At 42.7% G+C, this 13,732-nt stretch overlaps 1 protein-coding gene across 2 annotated transcripts in view; it reads left to right on the top strand.

The window, feature by feature from the left end:
* Positions 1-887: 887 nt before the first annotated feature.
* Positions 888-13,732, top strand: part of HGSNAT (heparan-alpha-glucosaminide N-acetyltransferase) — a 355,722-nt gene continuing 342,877 nt past the window's right edge. The window contains exon 1 of one of the 2 annotated variants that reach the window (XM_078659862.1): positions 888-1,110. In XM_078659862.1, coding sequence (XP_078515988.1) covers positions 999-1,110 — 112 coding nt within the window. In that variant the 5' untranslated portion in view covers positions 888-998. The remainder of the gene's footprint in view (positions 1,111-13,732) is intronic. The other variant, XM_078659863.1, reaches the window with a different exon arrangement.

Below are 13,732 nucleotides of genomic sequence, written 5' to 3'. Positions count from 1 at the left end.
CATTTGACCCAGAGATTCACATCCTAGCAACCTTTGATGTGGAATCTCTCTATACAAATATCCCTCAAATCTGTATTCCTCTTCCGGCCCAAATTTAGTGCCTTTTTTTCCAAGTCTTACCGAGACACATTTGTCAAAGGGGGAGGTAATTTCACTAAATGTCTCCCCTCTGTGTCCTGATTATTACGGGAGGCTCCATTTACTTTTGTAAGGAGACATACAATTATATTGGCATAAACTAGAGGGAGTTTGGTGGATATGCCTTTGTACTTTCACTCTTTTCAACAGCGGCCCATCCCAATTTGCTCATGCATGGATGTATTTGAGGGCATTGGCAACTGGGTCCCTTGGCCAACTGGAGATTCGTTGCCCTTATCTCTCCTTTGTGCATACACTGCTCTGAGATGGTAGAAATCAGAAGAACAAATAGAGACAAACTAACGTGATCTCGATTTATGTAGAGAAGACCCACTGAACTCCTGCAAAGACGAAATATAAAAATTCTCTCTACCAGCAACTCCCTTAAAGGCTTGTAACATGAGGCGGCTGCGGACTGTCACTAGGGAAAACGAAAAAAGAAGACAAGTGAAAACAGCATGTGCAAAGCCACAGCGCCACATTTTAGCGCCAAGACGTGCTGACTTTGCCAATGTTTTTTTTTTACTTTCGCTCTGCTAAATTACACTCCTCGAACCACTACAAGTTTAAGGACAAATCAATGGAGTTCTCCGTATTTATCTTGCAAGACCTATTCTCCAAAATACTCCTCGAGCCAATATAGGTTTAATGAGAAATCAATCGAATTCTCCCTATTTATCTTGCAAGACCTTCGACGTTGATGTTCCAACGTTTGATTTAATAATGTATCTCGTCCTGAGGACATTCCAAGATGGCCGCAGCCTTTGCGAGCACCAGGCGGAGTTCAACCGGAGAAAAGCTGTACAGGCGGAACAGCAAAGACTGAAAGCAGAAGGATTGGAGGTGTGAAGGGCGTGAGGATGATGCTGGGTGCTCGGAGCTCCTGTTCTGTCAGCGGACTGGTACTTGGTCTGTTGACAGTGGGCGCCGCGCTGCCCCCTGAGGGCTTTTATGAGCCGCTGCAGATGAACAGTGAGTAACGCATTCTGTTTTGGTGGTGATTTGAGTGGCCCCACCCTACCTGGCTGCCCAACGTAGTCCTGGGCTGTACTTGTACGCACATGCGTAGTTATTGTTTCCGGCGTTCAACGGTATAGATTGTCCATTTAACCTGTTGGAACGGTTTCACAGTTTTTTTTAATTTATTTAATGCGATTTTATATAGCGCGAACTTTACCCCAAGGTGTTAGAGCGCTTTACATAAGAACCAGTTGCAAAACATAAGGACTTAGGATTACATGTGTTACATAAAAGATACACACAGAAAAAAATTGCAAATGTACAAGATGTAAAGTCACACAAAGAAGAGACTGGTGATTATAGTTATCTCTATATACATAGGGAAGGGATAAGAATGGATATACTCTAAGAGTCACATAGGAATGGTAGAGAGTACAATGGTCTACTGCATATACTAGTGATTAGAGTTATCTCTATATACATAGGGAAGGGATACGAATGGATAGATTCTAAGAGTCACATAGGAATGGTAGAGAGTACAAAGGTCTACTGCATATACTAGTGATTAGAGTTATCTCTATATACATAGGGAAGTTTATCATCCTGTTCGAAATGTATTGGACTTGCATAAATAATGAGCAAAAATGTGTCATTTTAGGATAGAACGGGGCCTCCAGCCACCAGGTGTTAAGTGTTGGGGAGAGGATGTGGAGTTACAGGCAGAGATGGCGACTTTGAAACTTGGGGATAGATGCTTTTTTGGAGGTGGCAAAAAAACATTTTGAAATGTTGACAAGCCAAATTGCGATTTGGTTACTATTCCAAATTCCGAATCGCAGTAGTATGTATCAATGTTTTGCTACCGAATTACAATCTCAAACATACATTTTTTACCTACTCCTTGAAAGGTGGTGGTAACCATTTGCAAGGAAAGGGGTCCCCCAGAGACACATTCCCCTTTAAGAATGTAACAAAAAAATATTTTTGATAGCAGGCAGACCACTGTCTACTGTTAAAAATGAAACTTAAAACATTTCATTTTTTGTTTTTGAAACAGATCCAGTTTTCCCTTAAGGAAAATAATCTGCACCTAAAAAAATGCTTTATTAAAAAACAATCACAGACATGGTGGTCTACTGACCCCCTGCAGGCCGACATCCTTGTGATGTTTATAATTCCTAATGGGTCGCAAACTACCACCTACCTCACTAATGTTCATGAGGTAGGTCGATTTCGACCCTCTAGAAATCACTAATTAATAGTTCTAAGGTTTCTTATATTAGGTATTGCAATTTCCTAATAGTGATTTGGTGAGAGTCACAGTTTGAAAATCGCAGTTCCTAAGTTTTGTACATCTGGCCCTAAGGAACTGGGGGCCAGCAACATTAGGAATTATGATTTCCAAATTGCAGTTCTTACCACATCGCAATTTGGAATTTGCAATACCTAATGTATGACTTTTATTTTCAGAATAGCGATTCCTAGTGGGTCGCAAAGTGACCGACCTCATGAATATTAATGAGATCGGTCGCAATTTTTGACCCACTAGGAATCGCAGCCATCACAGATATGGTGGCTTGCTGAGGGCAGTAGACCAACACGCCTGTGATTGCTTTTTAATAAAGCTTTGGTTTTTTTTAAAAATGCATCCTGTTTCACTTTAAAAAAAACAGGCTGCATCTCAAAAAAGAAAATTAACGTTAAAGCTTACTTCTTTTAAGTAGAGGCAGTGGGTCTGCGGGACCACTGCATGCTGTTAAAAAAAATATTTTCTTTAACATTCTCAGTGGGTACCCCTTCCCCCATGCAAATGGGCTACCACCAGTTATGAATTGGTAGTAAAGTATTACTGTAATGTAATGTAAGTGTTTAGAGTTGTGTCATACGCCGCGTGGAACTTCTCGCTCCATGAGGAGTCCCACGCGACGTATGACGTTAGGATTGTGATCTCCTGCATGACATGTTATGGTACAAATGTATGTCCACCCGTGCATGGACGTTGGATCTACGGTTGGCCTTTGTACAGTTGGCTTGCCGCTGATCAGACGCTCCGCTGCCGGGTGGAGTTTGTCCTTCGGAATAAATCATTTATCTTCATCAACAAGTGCCTCATTATTCAACTTATTACATTTTGGCGACGCTGGGAACCAAACTCCACCCTTTCCCACGCAAAGAAGAAATTTTATTCACTTACGCCCGGATATTTCATCTTCGTATTTGGCTGCACTTCGAGGATACGGAGCTCTTCAGCACGTCAAGCATTTCAACGCGTCAAGACGTCCAATAGGGTTTCTAATATTTAAAGGGGTTCATTGATTCGCCATTTATCCTTTTGGCGAAAGGGAACCTCACCCATTGGGCAATTGCGAAAGCGCATTTCAATTGGACCGCGCTCGACGAAAGGAAAAAACAAAGAGGTAGACGTGTTTACAAAAGCGCATTTCAATTGGACCGCGCTTGACGAAAGAAAACAAACAAAGAGGTAGACGTGTCTATCGTCTGGAACAAGGTACTGTTAATCCTTTGTTTGTTTGTACATTCAAGTCAGCTCAAATTTTAAAGTTCTTACGCGTATCGTTTCAGCGATACGCACGCTAATAACAATTATATTACAAACAGTTTCAGCGATACGCGCGCTCTATTATTCAATTGTATGTTTACCAGCGACGCGCATGCTTGAATAAATTACTCCCTGCGTATCTCTACTGCGATACGCACGCTTCTTCAGTTCAGGCTCTATTATTCAATTGTATGTTTACCAGCGATGCGCACGCTTGAATAAATTACTCCCTGCATATCACTACTGCGATACGCACGCTTCTTCAGTTCAAAGCTAAGCTATACTTTGAAGTTACATATTTTCAATCTGCATATCACTACTGCGATATGCACGCTTTGCACACGTTTGAATAAATTACTTTCAGCGTATCTTCTGTGATATACACGCTTCTTCAGTTCAAGACCTAACTGTTGTTTACAAATTGAGGGGTTATTACAAATTGGTTTTCTATACCATTTAAAGTCTGTTAAGAGTTGTTTTGTTTATCTCTTCGCTTCTAAACATGTCTGACAACCAATGGCACCAGATTACACAGCCACCTCCTTTCTTGAGCAAACCAGGCACTCCTAATATTATTTGGTCGGAATGGTTTGATTTGTTCGAGAACCATTTAGTTGCCATTGATGCGGCTGGTTACTCTGCACAACGAAAATTCGCATTACTGTTTGGTTGTTTAGGTCAAGCTGGTCAACGAATTTTTAAAAGTATTGTTCCTATTGCTCCCCCTATTTCTCAAGATGAAAGTGGAGATAATACATGGAACGTATATATCGAAGCCATTGCTAGACTCAAAAAACAATTTCGTGATGAGCCTAACGTCATGCTTGAGAGACACAATTTTTATTCCAGGAAACAGAAGGAGGAAGAGAAGGTTGAGGAATATATTGCCGCGCTTAGAGTCCTTGCTATTACATGTAATTTTGAACCTTCTCCGGATAAATTCATAAGAGATCAGTTTGTGTTCAATTGTGTCTCTAGGAAAATCAAACAAAGGATTCTTGGATGTAAAAACCCATCTTTAAGTGAAGTTATCGACCTGGCTCTTAGTATTGAACAATCCACTTTAACCAGTAAGGTAGTAATGGAACCTACTAAACAAGGAATTAATGCTTTAGACTACTCCGATTCAGACCAGGAAGGTTCTGTCTGTGCAATTAATCCTAAAAACAAAAGTTTAAACAAAAATTTTCAAAAGAAAAAGAACGTTTTCTGTTACAGATGTGGTTCAAGGGATCATTTAGCTAATGCTACAAATTGTCCAGCTATCAAAAAGCGTTGTTCAATTTGCAAAAAAATAGGCCATTTTCAAGGCGTTTGTAGATTTGCAAAGAAAAATCCCAATATTAATTGCATTGAAATGGACGATTGTGCAAATTCATTTAAAAACATTATTGTAACTCTTGATGCTAATGGTGATGTAGAATCTATTAAGGGTCCTTTATGCTCCGCCATTATTGATAATGTTCAATTACAGGTCATGGCGGATTCGGGTTCGCCATATACCATTCTCAGAGATTCTACTTTTTATGAGAAATGGGACAAAAGAGTTGTATTATTGGAATCTGATGTCAACCCAAGAGCGTTTGGTGAGAAGGATATTAATATGTTGGGTTATTTTGAAGGCTTAGTTCAGTGTTTGGGAAGAGAAACAGTTACAAAAATGTATGTGGCCGAAAAAGGTAAAAACATCGTGGGATGGAAAGATTTAGCCTTGATGGGACTTTATCTGGTTCCTGGTGACGAAAATCCCATCAAAGTTGGAGACTTGCCTAAATTTAAAACTGTTTCTGATAAGCTTTCTGTAGCTAGCATAGAGAATTCTAGTGTAAATATTCAGGACATTTTATCAGAATTTAAACCCATTTTTGAAGAGAAGATTGGGAGCGTGAAAGGATTTGAGCATAAAATAAGATGAATTCCAGGGGCTCAACCGGTCACTCACAAAGTCAGGTCAGTTCCGTTGAGCGTTAGAACAGAATTAAAAGGAATGTTAGATGATTTATGCAATCAAGGTATCATTTCTCCTATTAATTCTTCTCAATGGGTCGCACCTATCGTAGTCATTCGAAAAAAGACTGGAAAAATTAGGATGTGTGCGGATTTACGCTCTTTAAATAAGAACATTATTATCGACTGTCATCCCTTACCAAGAATTCACGAATTACTAGCAAACATTGGTCAGGCAAAGTGGTTTTCACTGATAGATTTGAGGTCAGCGTACCATCAGGTTGCTTTGTCTAAAGAGTCACAAGAACTCACCTCTTTCATTACTCCCTTTGGGGCTTTCAAGTTTCTGCGCCTTCCGTTTGGGCTGGCGTCTGCAGGTAGTGTTTTTCAGAAGTTGGATGAATTATTTCAAGGAATTACAGGCGTCCAAGCATACCTGGACGACATTTTAATTTTTGCAGAAACTTTAGACGAGCATAACAAAATTCTTAAAAAAGTTTTAGCAATTTTAATGTCTAGAAATATGACAGTTAATAAGGAAAATTGTAAAATGGCGGTAAATGAGATTGAATATTTGGGGCATACTGTTTCAGACAAAGGCATTACTCCTAAAGTTTCTGTCGTTAAGGCCATTGAAGATGCAAAACCTCCTCCAGATAAAGACGCTCTGCGATCGTTTCTCGGTCTGGCAGAATACTACGCCAGGTTTGTGCAATCTTATTCGCAGTTAGTTGAGCCACTGAGACAACTTTTAAGAAAAGGGGCAAATTTCATTTGGACCGATGATTTAAATAAGGTTTTTTGTCAGGTTAAGAAGATGATTATTTCTACAAAAGCCATTCATGCATTTAGGAAGGATGCCACTTAAATTATTACAGTAGATGCAAGTATTTCTGGTTTTGGAGCAATTCTTACTCAGAAAGTGAACGGACAGGAACAAACTGTCGCATTCGCCTCAAGAGCTTTAAAAGATTTTGAGCAGAGATACAGTACGATAGAAAGGGAAGCGTTAGCTTGTTCCTGGGCGGTTCACAAATTTAAAATGTACATTTGGGGAAGGAAATTCGAGCTAGTGACTGATCACAAACCCCTGATTTATATTTTTACCAGATCTAGTCCATCCTTGTCAGCTCGGCTCATGAGGCTAGTGTCAAAATTACAAGAATTCAACTTTACAATTAGGCATATAGTAGGTGGAATTTTTTTTCGTGCTGATGTTTATCCAGAATGGCTATGTCCACAGATGATGAGGAAGACTCGGTTGTGGAAGATGTAGAATGTGTCACATTAATAGATGCTATAAATGAAGTTAGTGCTATCATTTCAGAGGAAGATTGGAAAAATGGCACTAAAGATGATAATGTTTTGTTGAAGGTCATAGAATTTTCTACTCAACATTGGCCTGAACCGAGAAATTTGAGTGGAGAGCTACGGAGTTTCGCTCAGGTGGCAGATGAACTTTTTGTTGAAAATGATATTGTTCGTAAAGGTGAGAAATTTGTTCCCCCTTTTAAGTTGAGAGAATTTATTATTAATTTGGCACATCAGGGGCATTTAGGAATAACAAAGACTGCTATGCGGATTAAACAAAACTATTGGTGGCCGTCCTTGGATACTCAGGTCAAGAGTCTAATTGATACTTGTCCTGAGTGTTTGTTATCAGATAAACATTGGCGCACTATGAAAATGCCTTTACATCCCACGGAATTCCCTGATTCGCCTTGGGAAAAAGTTGGAGTAGACTTTTCAGGCCCATATTCCATTCTACAACAGGAGAATAAATATGTGATCCTTTTAGTTGACTATTTTTCTAAATGGTTATACTTTGATTTTGTTAAGTCACCAGATTCGAACTCCACCATTACTTTCCTGAAGAAAGTTTTTGATTTAGAAGGGTCTCCAAAGTCTATAGTCACAGATAATGGTACACATTTCGTGTCTGATAAAATGCATGCGTTTTTAGAAGGGTTAGATATCAAACAACTTAAAGTAGCTTTATATTCCCCATCTTCAAATGGTCTCGTGGAAAGAGGAAATAGAGTAATTAAGGAGGGTATCCAGACTGCAATCTCTTGTGGTTATAAAGTGGGAGAATTTGTGACCCGAAAAGTCTGGCATTACAACACGTCCCCTCATTGTGTAACTGGCGTATCCCCTTTTTCTCTTTTGAGGGGGAGAGAAAATCGTTCTGTTTTGTTTCCATCATGGTTACAAAAAGATTCTGTGAAGAAACCCCTTGAGTTGCGTTCGATCAAGAACGTGGTACAAGAAAAACAAGATCAAATGAAATTGAATTTTGACAGGGGGTTAAACAGTAATCTTGTTGATGTTACAGTAGGTGACTGGGTGTTAATTAAAAGTCCCGGAAAGGTAACGAAAGGTCGTTAAAAATTTGGTACACCTGTTCAAGTGTTAAAAGTCAGCAAAGGGTCCGCTTTCCTTAATAAAAGAGGTTGGTGGAATAAGCGTCAATTAGTAAGGATTACGGAACGTCAAGCTGAAATTATTAAAGGTAGAGTGAACTCTAACATTTCTGATGATTTAGATTGGTCTTTTTGGATCAAGGGTTCTCACATAGTGGATGATTCTAGTCGACCTAATGAACCACGTTCGGTCAGACATGATTTGGAAGTCCCATGTCATTCTGATGAACCTCTTTCTGTTGGTCAGAGTGTGGATATTCAAAACCCTGCTGTTAATCAACAATTTTCTTCCTTCGGTAGACGCATTAAAACTCCAGAAAGATACATGAATTTGTGAAATTCTAGGTACCTTCTAACTTTGCTTTGTTCGTTGTTATAAGGAGGAAGGTGATGTAATGTAATGTAAGTGTTTAGAGTTGTGTCATACGCCGCGTGGAACTTCTCGCTCCATGAGGAGTCCCACGCGACGTATGACGTTAGGATTGTGATCTCGTGCATGACATGTTATGGTACAAATGTATGTCCACCCGTGCATGGACGTTGGATCTACGGTTGGCCTTTGTACAGTTGGCTTGCCGCTGATCAGACGCTTCGCTGCCGGGTGGAGTTTGTCCTTCGGAATAAATCATTTATCTTCATCAACAAGTGCCTCATTATTCAACTTATTACAATTACTGTTTTGCAACCGGACTTTGGTTGCAAAAAAATTATAAATACCACTTCAATTCGGTATTTGAAGGGACGCCCTAAACATGCCCCTTGCAAATATCAAATCGATATTGGGTTGCAAACACAAATTGCAATTCAAATCACAATTTTCCTTTTGTACATTGAAAAAGCTTTTTTGCGGTCGCCAGAATTGGGCTGTTTGCGAACTCAGAAAAGCTTTGTACATCTGGCACCAGGTTCAAGTCTTGCCGTCGGCTCAACATCCTGTGATTCTGGGTAAATCACTTAATCTCCCCTTTCCTAAAAAGAAAAATAATAATCTGACCCTGTGCAATGTAACTGATGCTTGTGTAAAGAGCTCCAATATCTTCGGGTTGAGTTTGCGCTATATAAAACTGCATGCAAAAAAAGCTAAGGTTTCCTAGTTTTTTTTGTTTGTGTAGTGCTAGGTATGTTATATTGTGTAATTATTTGTCTGAAATTTTGAGCGTTCAAATGAAGTTTTTCTCAAATAAAAGTATGATTTTGAAGCAGAATGTGGTTCGCCATTTTTCCTTCCAAATTTTCACCTTGATAAAATTAATAAGAAATTCTGCAAGATACTGGTAGAAGAGACTGGTTAGGGAAGAAAATGTTTCTTAGCGTGTCACTCTCTGACCAAAACAGCCTCCTACTGGTATCTTGCGAAAACATTTAATGCAAAGTGCTCAGAATCCTGTAATGTGAAAATCCTGAAATTGTGGAAGTTTGTGATTTTCTGTTGTGTAAATAAAATGTGTCCAGGGCGATTGCCATACGCTGCTTTGTGGCCAAATCAGGTCCACTTGAGTGATTCAAGTCAGGATCGGAGACTGAGAAGAGGCTAGATGTCTAGCCAATTCATTGACTTAAACACCTGCCATATATTTATATGTCCATGCCCTAGTTAAAACTAGAATGTGTCCCCCTTTTGAAATCTAAATATGAAAGACGGAAAGAAATCAATTAAAAAGCTCTTGAGAACTGTGTAGCTTATTTTATATAAGTATTAAAGTAAACAGCGAGATAATGGCAATTTTACAAAAGACCACAGACCATTTTACACCGATTCTTTTTTTACCTCTTGGCTATTCCAGAAAAAGAAAAGTTAAAATTTGACCGGTATTTTTCTCTGAGAAAGGTGTGCCAACCCTAGGCCACTGATGGACTTTAAATCTACAAAAGAGTGTAGTTTGTGCGTACTTTCTTTATTAGATGTAAAAGCATCACTAGACATGAGAAGACTGTCTAAACTTTCATTATCCTACGGAATGCTGCAAGCTGTTAAAATACACTGTCATAGCCTCTGATAGAGCAAAGGCTAGTTTGGTTAAATGATCGGTAAAATGTCAACTTCTGCTCAAAACAAAGACTGGTTAAGCCAGTAGGTTTGACGTGTAAATTGGGTGTGCATATCCCCCATAGACCTCAAACCTGTTGGCTTTGACAATGCTTGATTGTGTGCTGGGTAAGCGCTAACACAAGCATTTAAAAGGTGGATGATATATAATATAAAGCAACGTTTTTAGGTCTTGCCTACCAAACAACACAATTTGCCTACCCCAAGAAGAAAGAAATTATCTAGCTATGGTTTAATGAAAAAAAACAGGAGTGGTGCTGGTGGTGGGGCGGCAGATCATCCTGCCATTGGACTACTCACAATCCCTCGGCCCACAATAGTTTTTCTACCCCCGCACCCCTCCATAGAGTCCAGAGCCCAAATACTGGCACAATCCCTCATGACTAGTGATTGGGTTTTTTAGGCATAGCTATCACATGTACAGGGCATTCCGGGTAAGAAAACACCCTGGCATGCATGCAAGCCACATCATGCTAAATTCCACTGCATCTCTATTTTTCAGGTAAGTCCTGGGTTGGTAGGGTTCCATGGGTGCTGGCCAACCTGACCCCAATACTGCAGCCACCAACCATGGAGGGTGAGAAGGGAAATGGATTTTTCTAAGCATAGTTATGAAATTTGCAGGGCATTTTGAGTAAGAAAACATAATGGGAGCCATTAAATTACACCACACCCTACTCCCCTGGTTGTCAAACGCTTTAAAAACTGCCTGATTGTAAACAGTTTGGTTTCCCTGTATGCTTGGTGGCCCTGGCCCCAAATTTTGCAGCTACCAAATACCCAAGAAGGATTATGAGGGGGGAGGAGCCTAGCTCGCGACCGAGATGGCCGCGCTTTAGCTCGGCTCCGTTCGCCCGCCTGTATTTTCACATTTATCCTGCTGTTATCCTGCCCCGGGAAGCCCTCTTTGCTGTGTGGTAGTGCTACGACGCCCTGCAGGCACTTACCTCTTGTTCCGGTTGTCCTGGCTGCTGTGGATCCGGAGCGGTGGCCCCCGATCGTTTTGTGGCGTTGGAGGCGGACTGGCCTGGATCTTCTTGCTGGCTCCCGGGCCGGATGGAGCCTGCGGTGCTGCCCTTCGGGGCGCGGTGGAGGTGGTCGGAAGGCCGTTGTTCGTGTGGGCCGGAGGTCCTTCCTGGCTGATTCCCGTGGGGAGGAGGCCTTTGGTAGAGGCGCTGCCTTCCATTGCCGGAGCTCCTCGTGTATCCGGCTTGCTCCCCCTTTGTTCTCCGGCCCGGCCATTTTGATTTTGCCGCCCGGACTCGGAGAACGGAACCGGCGGCGTTGGGTGGCCGGTGAGGTCCCTTTCTTCTGGTGGCCCCCCTTCCTGCCCGGGGTGCTCTGCCGCTGGTCGGCGCGACTATACTTGCCTTTTCGTCGCCCCGGCGGAGGTTGGCGGCCGCGCGGCCTTGTTGGGCTCTCAAATGGCGACCGACCCCAATTGTCTCGGCCGGGCCTGGACGAGCGCTGGAGGCCCGCCGCATGGCCCGGGTCCCGAATACTGTAAAGGTTTTCCTACACTTAAGGAGGTCCTGGATGCCCTGCTCTCCTGGCGACTCTTGGTGGCCGCGCCTGTCATTACTTCGGAGATGGTTCCTCGCTACGGGCCTCCCGGGCCCCCACGACCGGATGTGGCTTTGCCGTTGCGGGGTACGGCTGGAATTATCCTGGCAGAATTGGCCCCGGCTACGACCGCGTCCGTGGGTGTGCGGAACTTGATGATGCCTCCTCCTCCGGCTCTGCCTCCTTTGCCTCTGGCCCGGGAGCTGGATTTTGCTCGGCCTGACTTTCATGACTCTCCCGGTTCCTTTTTGCCGCCGCTGCCCGGCGATCTCTCCTGTGCTGGCCCAGATGGGTCGGTTTCTTTGGACATATCCTTGGACCTGTGCCTGCATCGTTTGCTACACTTCGTGACTTTCCTGGATCTTCCGTGTTGTACTTCCCGTGTATTTTCTGGACTGCCGTTGTATTTTCCTGCTGTCTGCCTTCTGTTCGTCGTGGCCTGGTCCTCGCTGGACCGGACTGTTCTTACTTTGGACAAACAGGGACAGGGCTGATGTGCACTGGCATCTGCGTGCGGTAGTCTTGTACTGATTTGGATGGTCAATGTGTCCTGGTATGGTTATGTGTGATTGTTTGGTGCTCTTGGACTTTAACCTGATACTCTTTGGCTTCCCGGGGTCTGGGAACCTCGACTCAGGCGGGTGGCCGGGTGAGTTTCCTCCTGTTTTCCGGCCCTCCCCCGTGTATGTGTATGTATGTGTCTCCCATCCCATGTTCCCTTCCCCTGCCCTTCCCGTTTTTGTCTTCTGTTTCCGACTTAACTTTACTCCGCTATATTTCGGGTTCTAATTAGGGCGACAGGCACGCTTCGGGGGGGTAGGCCGTAGCCTTCTGCAGGGGTGCAGGGTGGGCTTAGGGGTGGGTGGGTGGGGTCTGTCTCTATTGGGGGGTCTTTTTCCCCCCTCATTTCTTCCTTTTTTTGTTCTATGGCTCTTGTGTATTCACCTTTTCGGGACTCTGTCTCCTCCTGTGTCCCCCTGGGGAGTTTCTGTGGCGTTCGTATTCCGGTGTGTGTCTGAATGTGGTCCGCTGGTTCTTTTGGTGTCGACTTTTTGGTATATCACTTGCCGGGTCATGTTGTTCTGTCTTGTCTCCTGGGGGTGCGTGATTTGGTGGGAGTCCCTTCTTTTGTCCCCTTTTTCCCTCTTCCCCTTCCTCCTTTATGGGGGTTTCTTTATTTCCGTTGGGGTGCATATCGTATTGTATTTTGCAATGGGGGCCTTTTTGGTTCTGTCTCTACAATTTGGGTGGGGGCGGTGAAGGGTGGGCGCGGTTTGACTGATGCCATTGTAGCTTCTTTGTACTCCGATTATGTGTATATTCTCTGGTAGCTATGTTTGTATGGCTTTTTGTTTCATCCTGTGTTCATAAGATGGCGGCTTGCCGCGGCCCCTCCCCTGTTGTTCCTTCCACGGCCCGTTATTTCTCTGTTCCCCCGCCCCGTATTAGAAAATTAACCTTTTGTTATCCTGTTTTTGCTGATTGCTCGATGGCCTTTGTTGTTTCTCCTGTGCTCCTGGTGTCATATCCTGTGAAGAACTTATTCTCCTTGGCTACGTTTTTTACCGTGTGGTGGCCAGCCCGTGGGGTTGTAGGCCCGTATTTGTGAGCTTTCTTTGTACAATAAAGGTTTAAAAAAAAAAAAAAAGAAGGATTATGAAAGGAAAACTCATGCAGTTTCCACAGTTTATTTTGTGGCATTACCTACACCCAGCGATAGGCCCAAACACACAAGTGGGGTACCCTTTTGATTGGGTTTAGTGTGGACATCCTGAGTGGTAGTAATCTAGTTGTTCTGCACTGATTCTGTAACTTTCTGCTAGAGAAATATAAGGATTTTTTGTGGGTTCACCTAAAGTTTGACATATGCGGGGTATTTAGTGTAAGACTCCAACTGTGATGAATGCAAGCCACACCACCCTGCACATCCCGGATGTCCAGTTTAAAAAGAATTAAGAGGTTGTTACGAATCCATGGGTGCCGATCGACAACAGGCCCAAATGCTCTAGCTATCTACATCCCAAGAATAACGGAAATTAAAAGTAAAAAAATCTCGAACTTTCCTCAGGGATTTTATAAAAATGATTTTTATTA

The sequence above is a fragment of the Lissotriton helveticus genome, chromosome 9, assembly GCF_964261635.1.
Source record: "Lissotriton helveticus chromosome 9, aLisHel1.1, whole genome shotgun sequence".
In the NCBI taxonomy this organism is placed as follows: domain Eukaryota; kingdom Metazoa; phylum Chordata; class Amphibia; order Caudata; family Salamandridae; genus Lissotriton; species Lissotriton helveticus.
The sequence above is the reverse complement of the archived record's forward strand: the minus strand, read 5'-3'. Positions and strand labels throughout refer to the sequence as shown.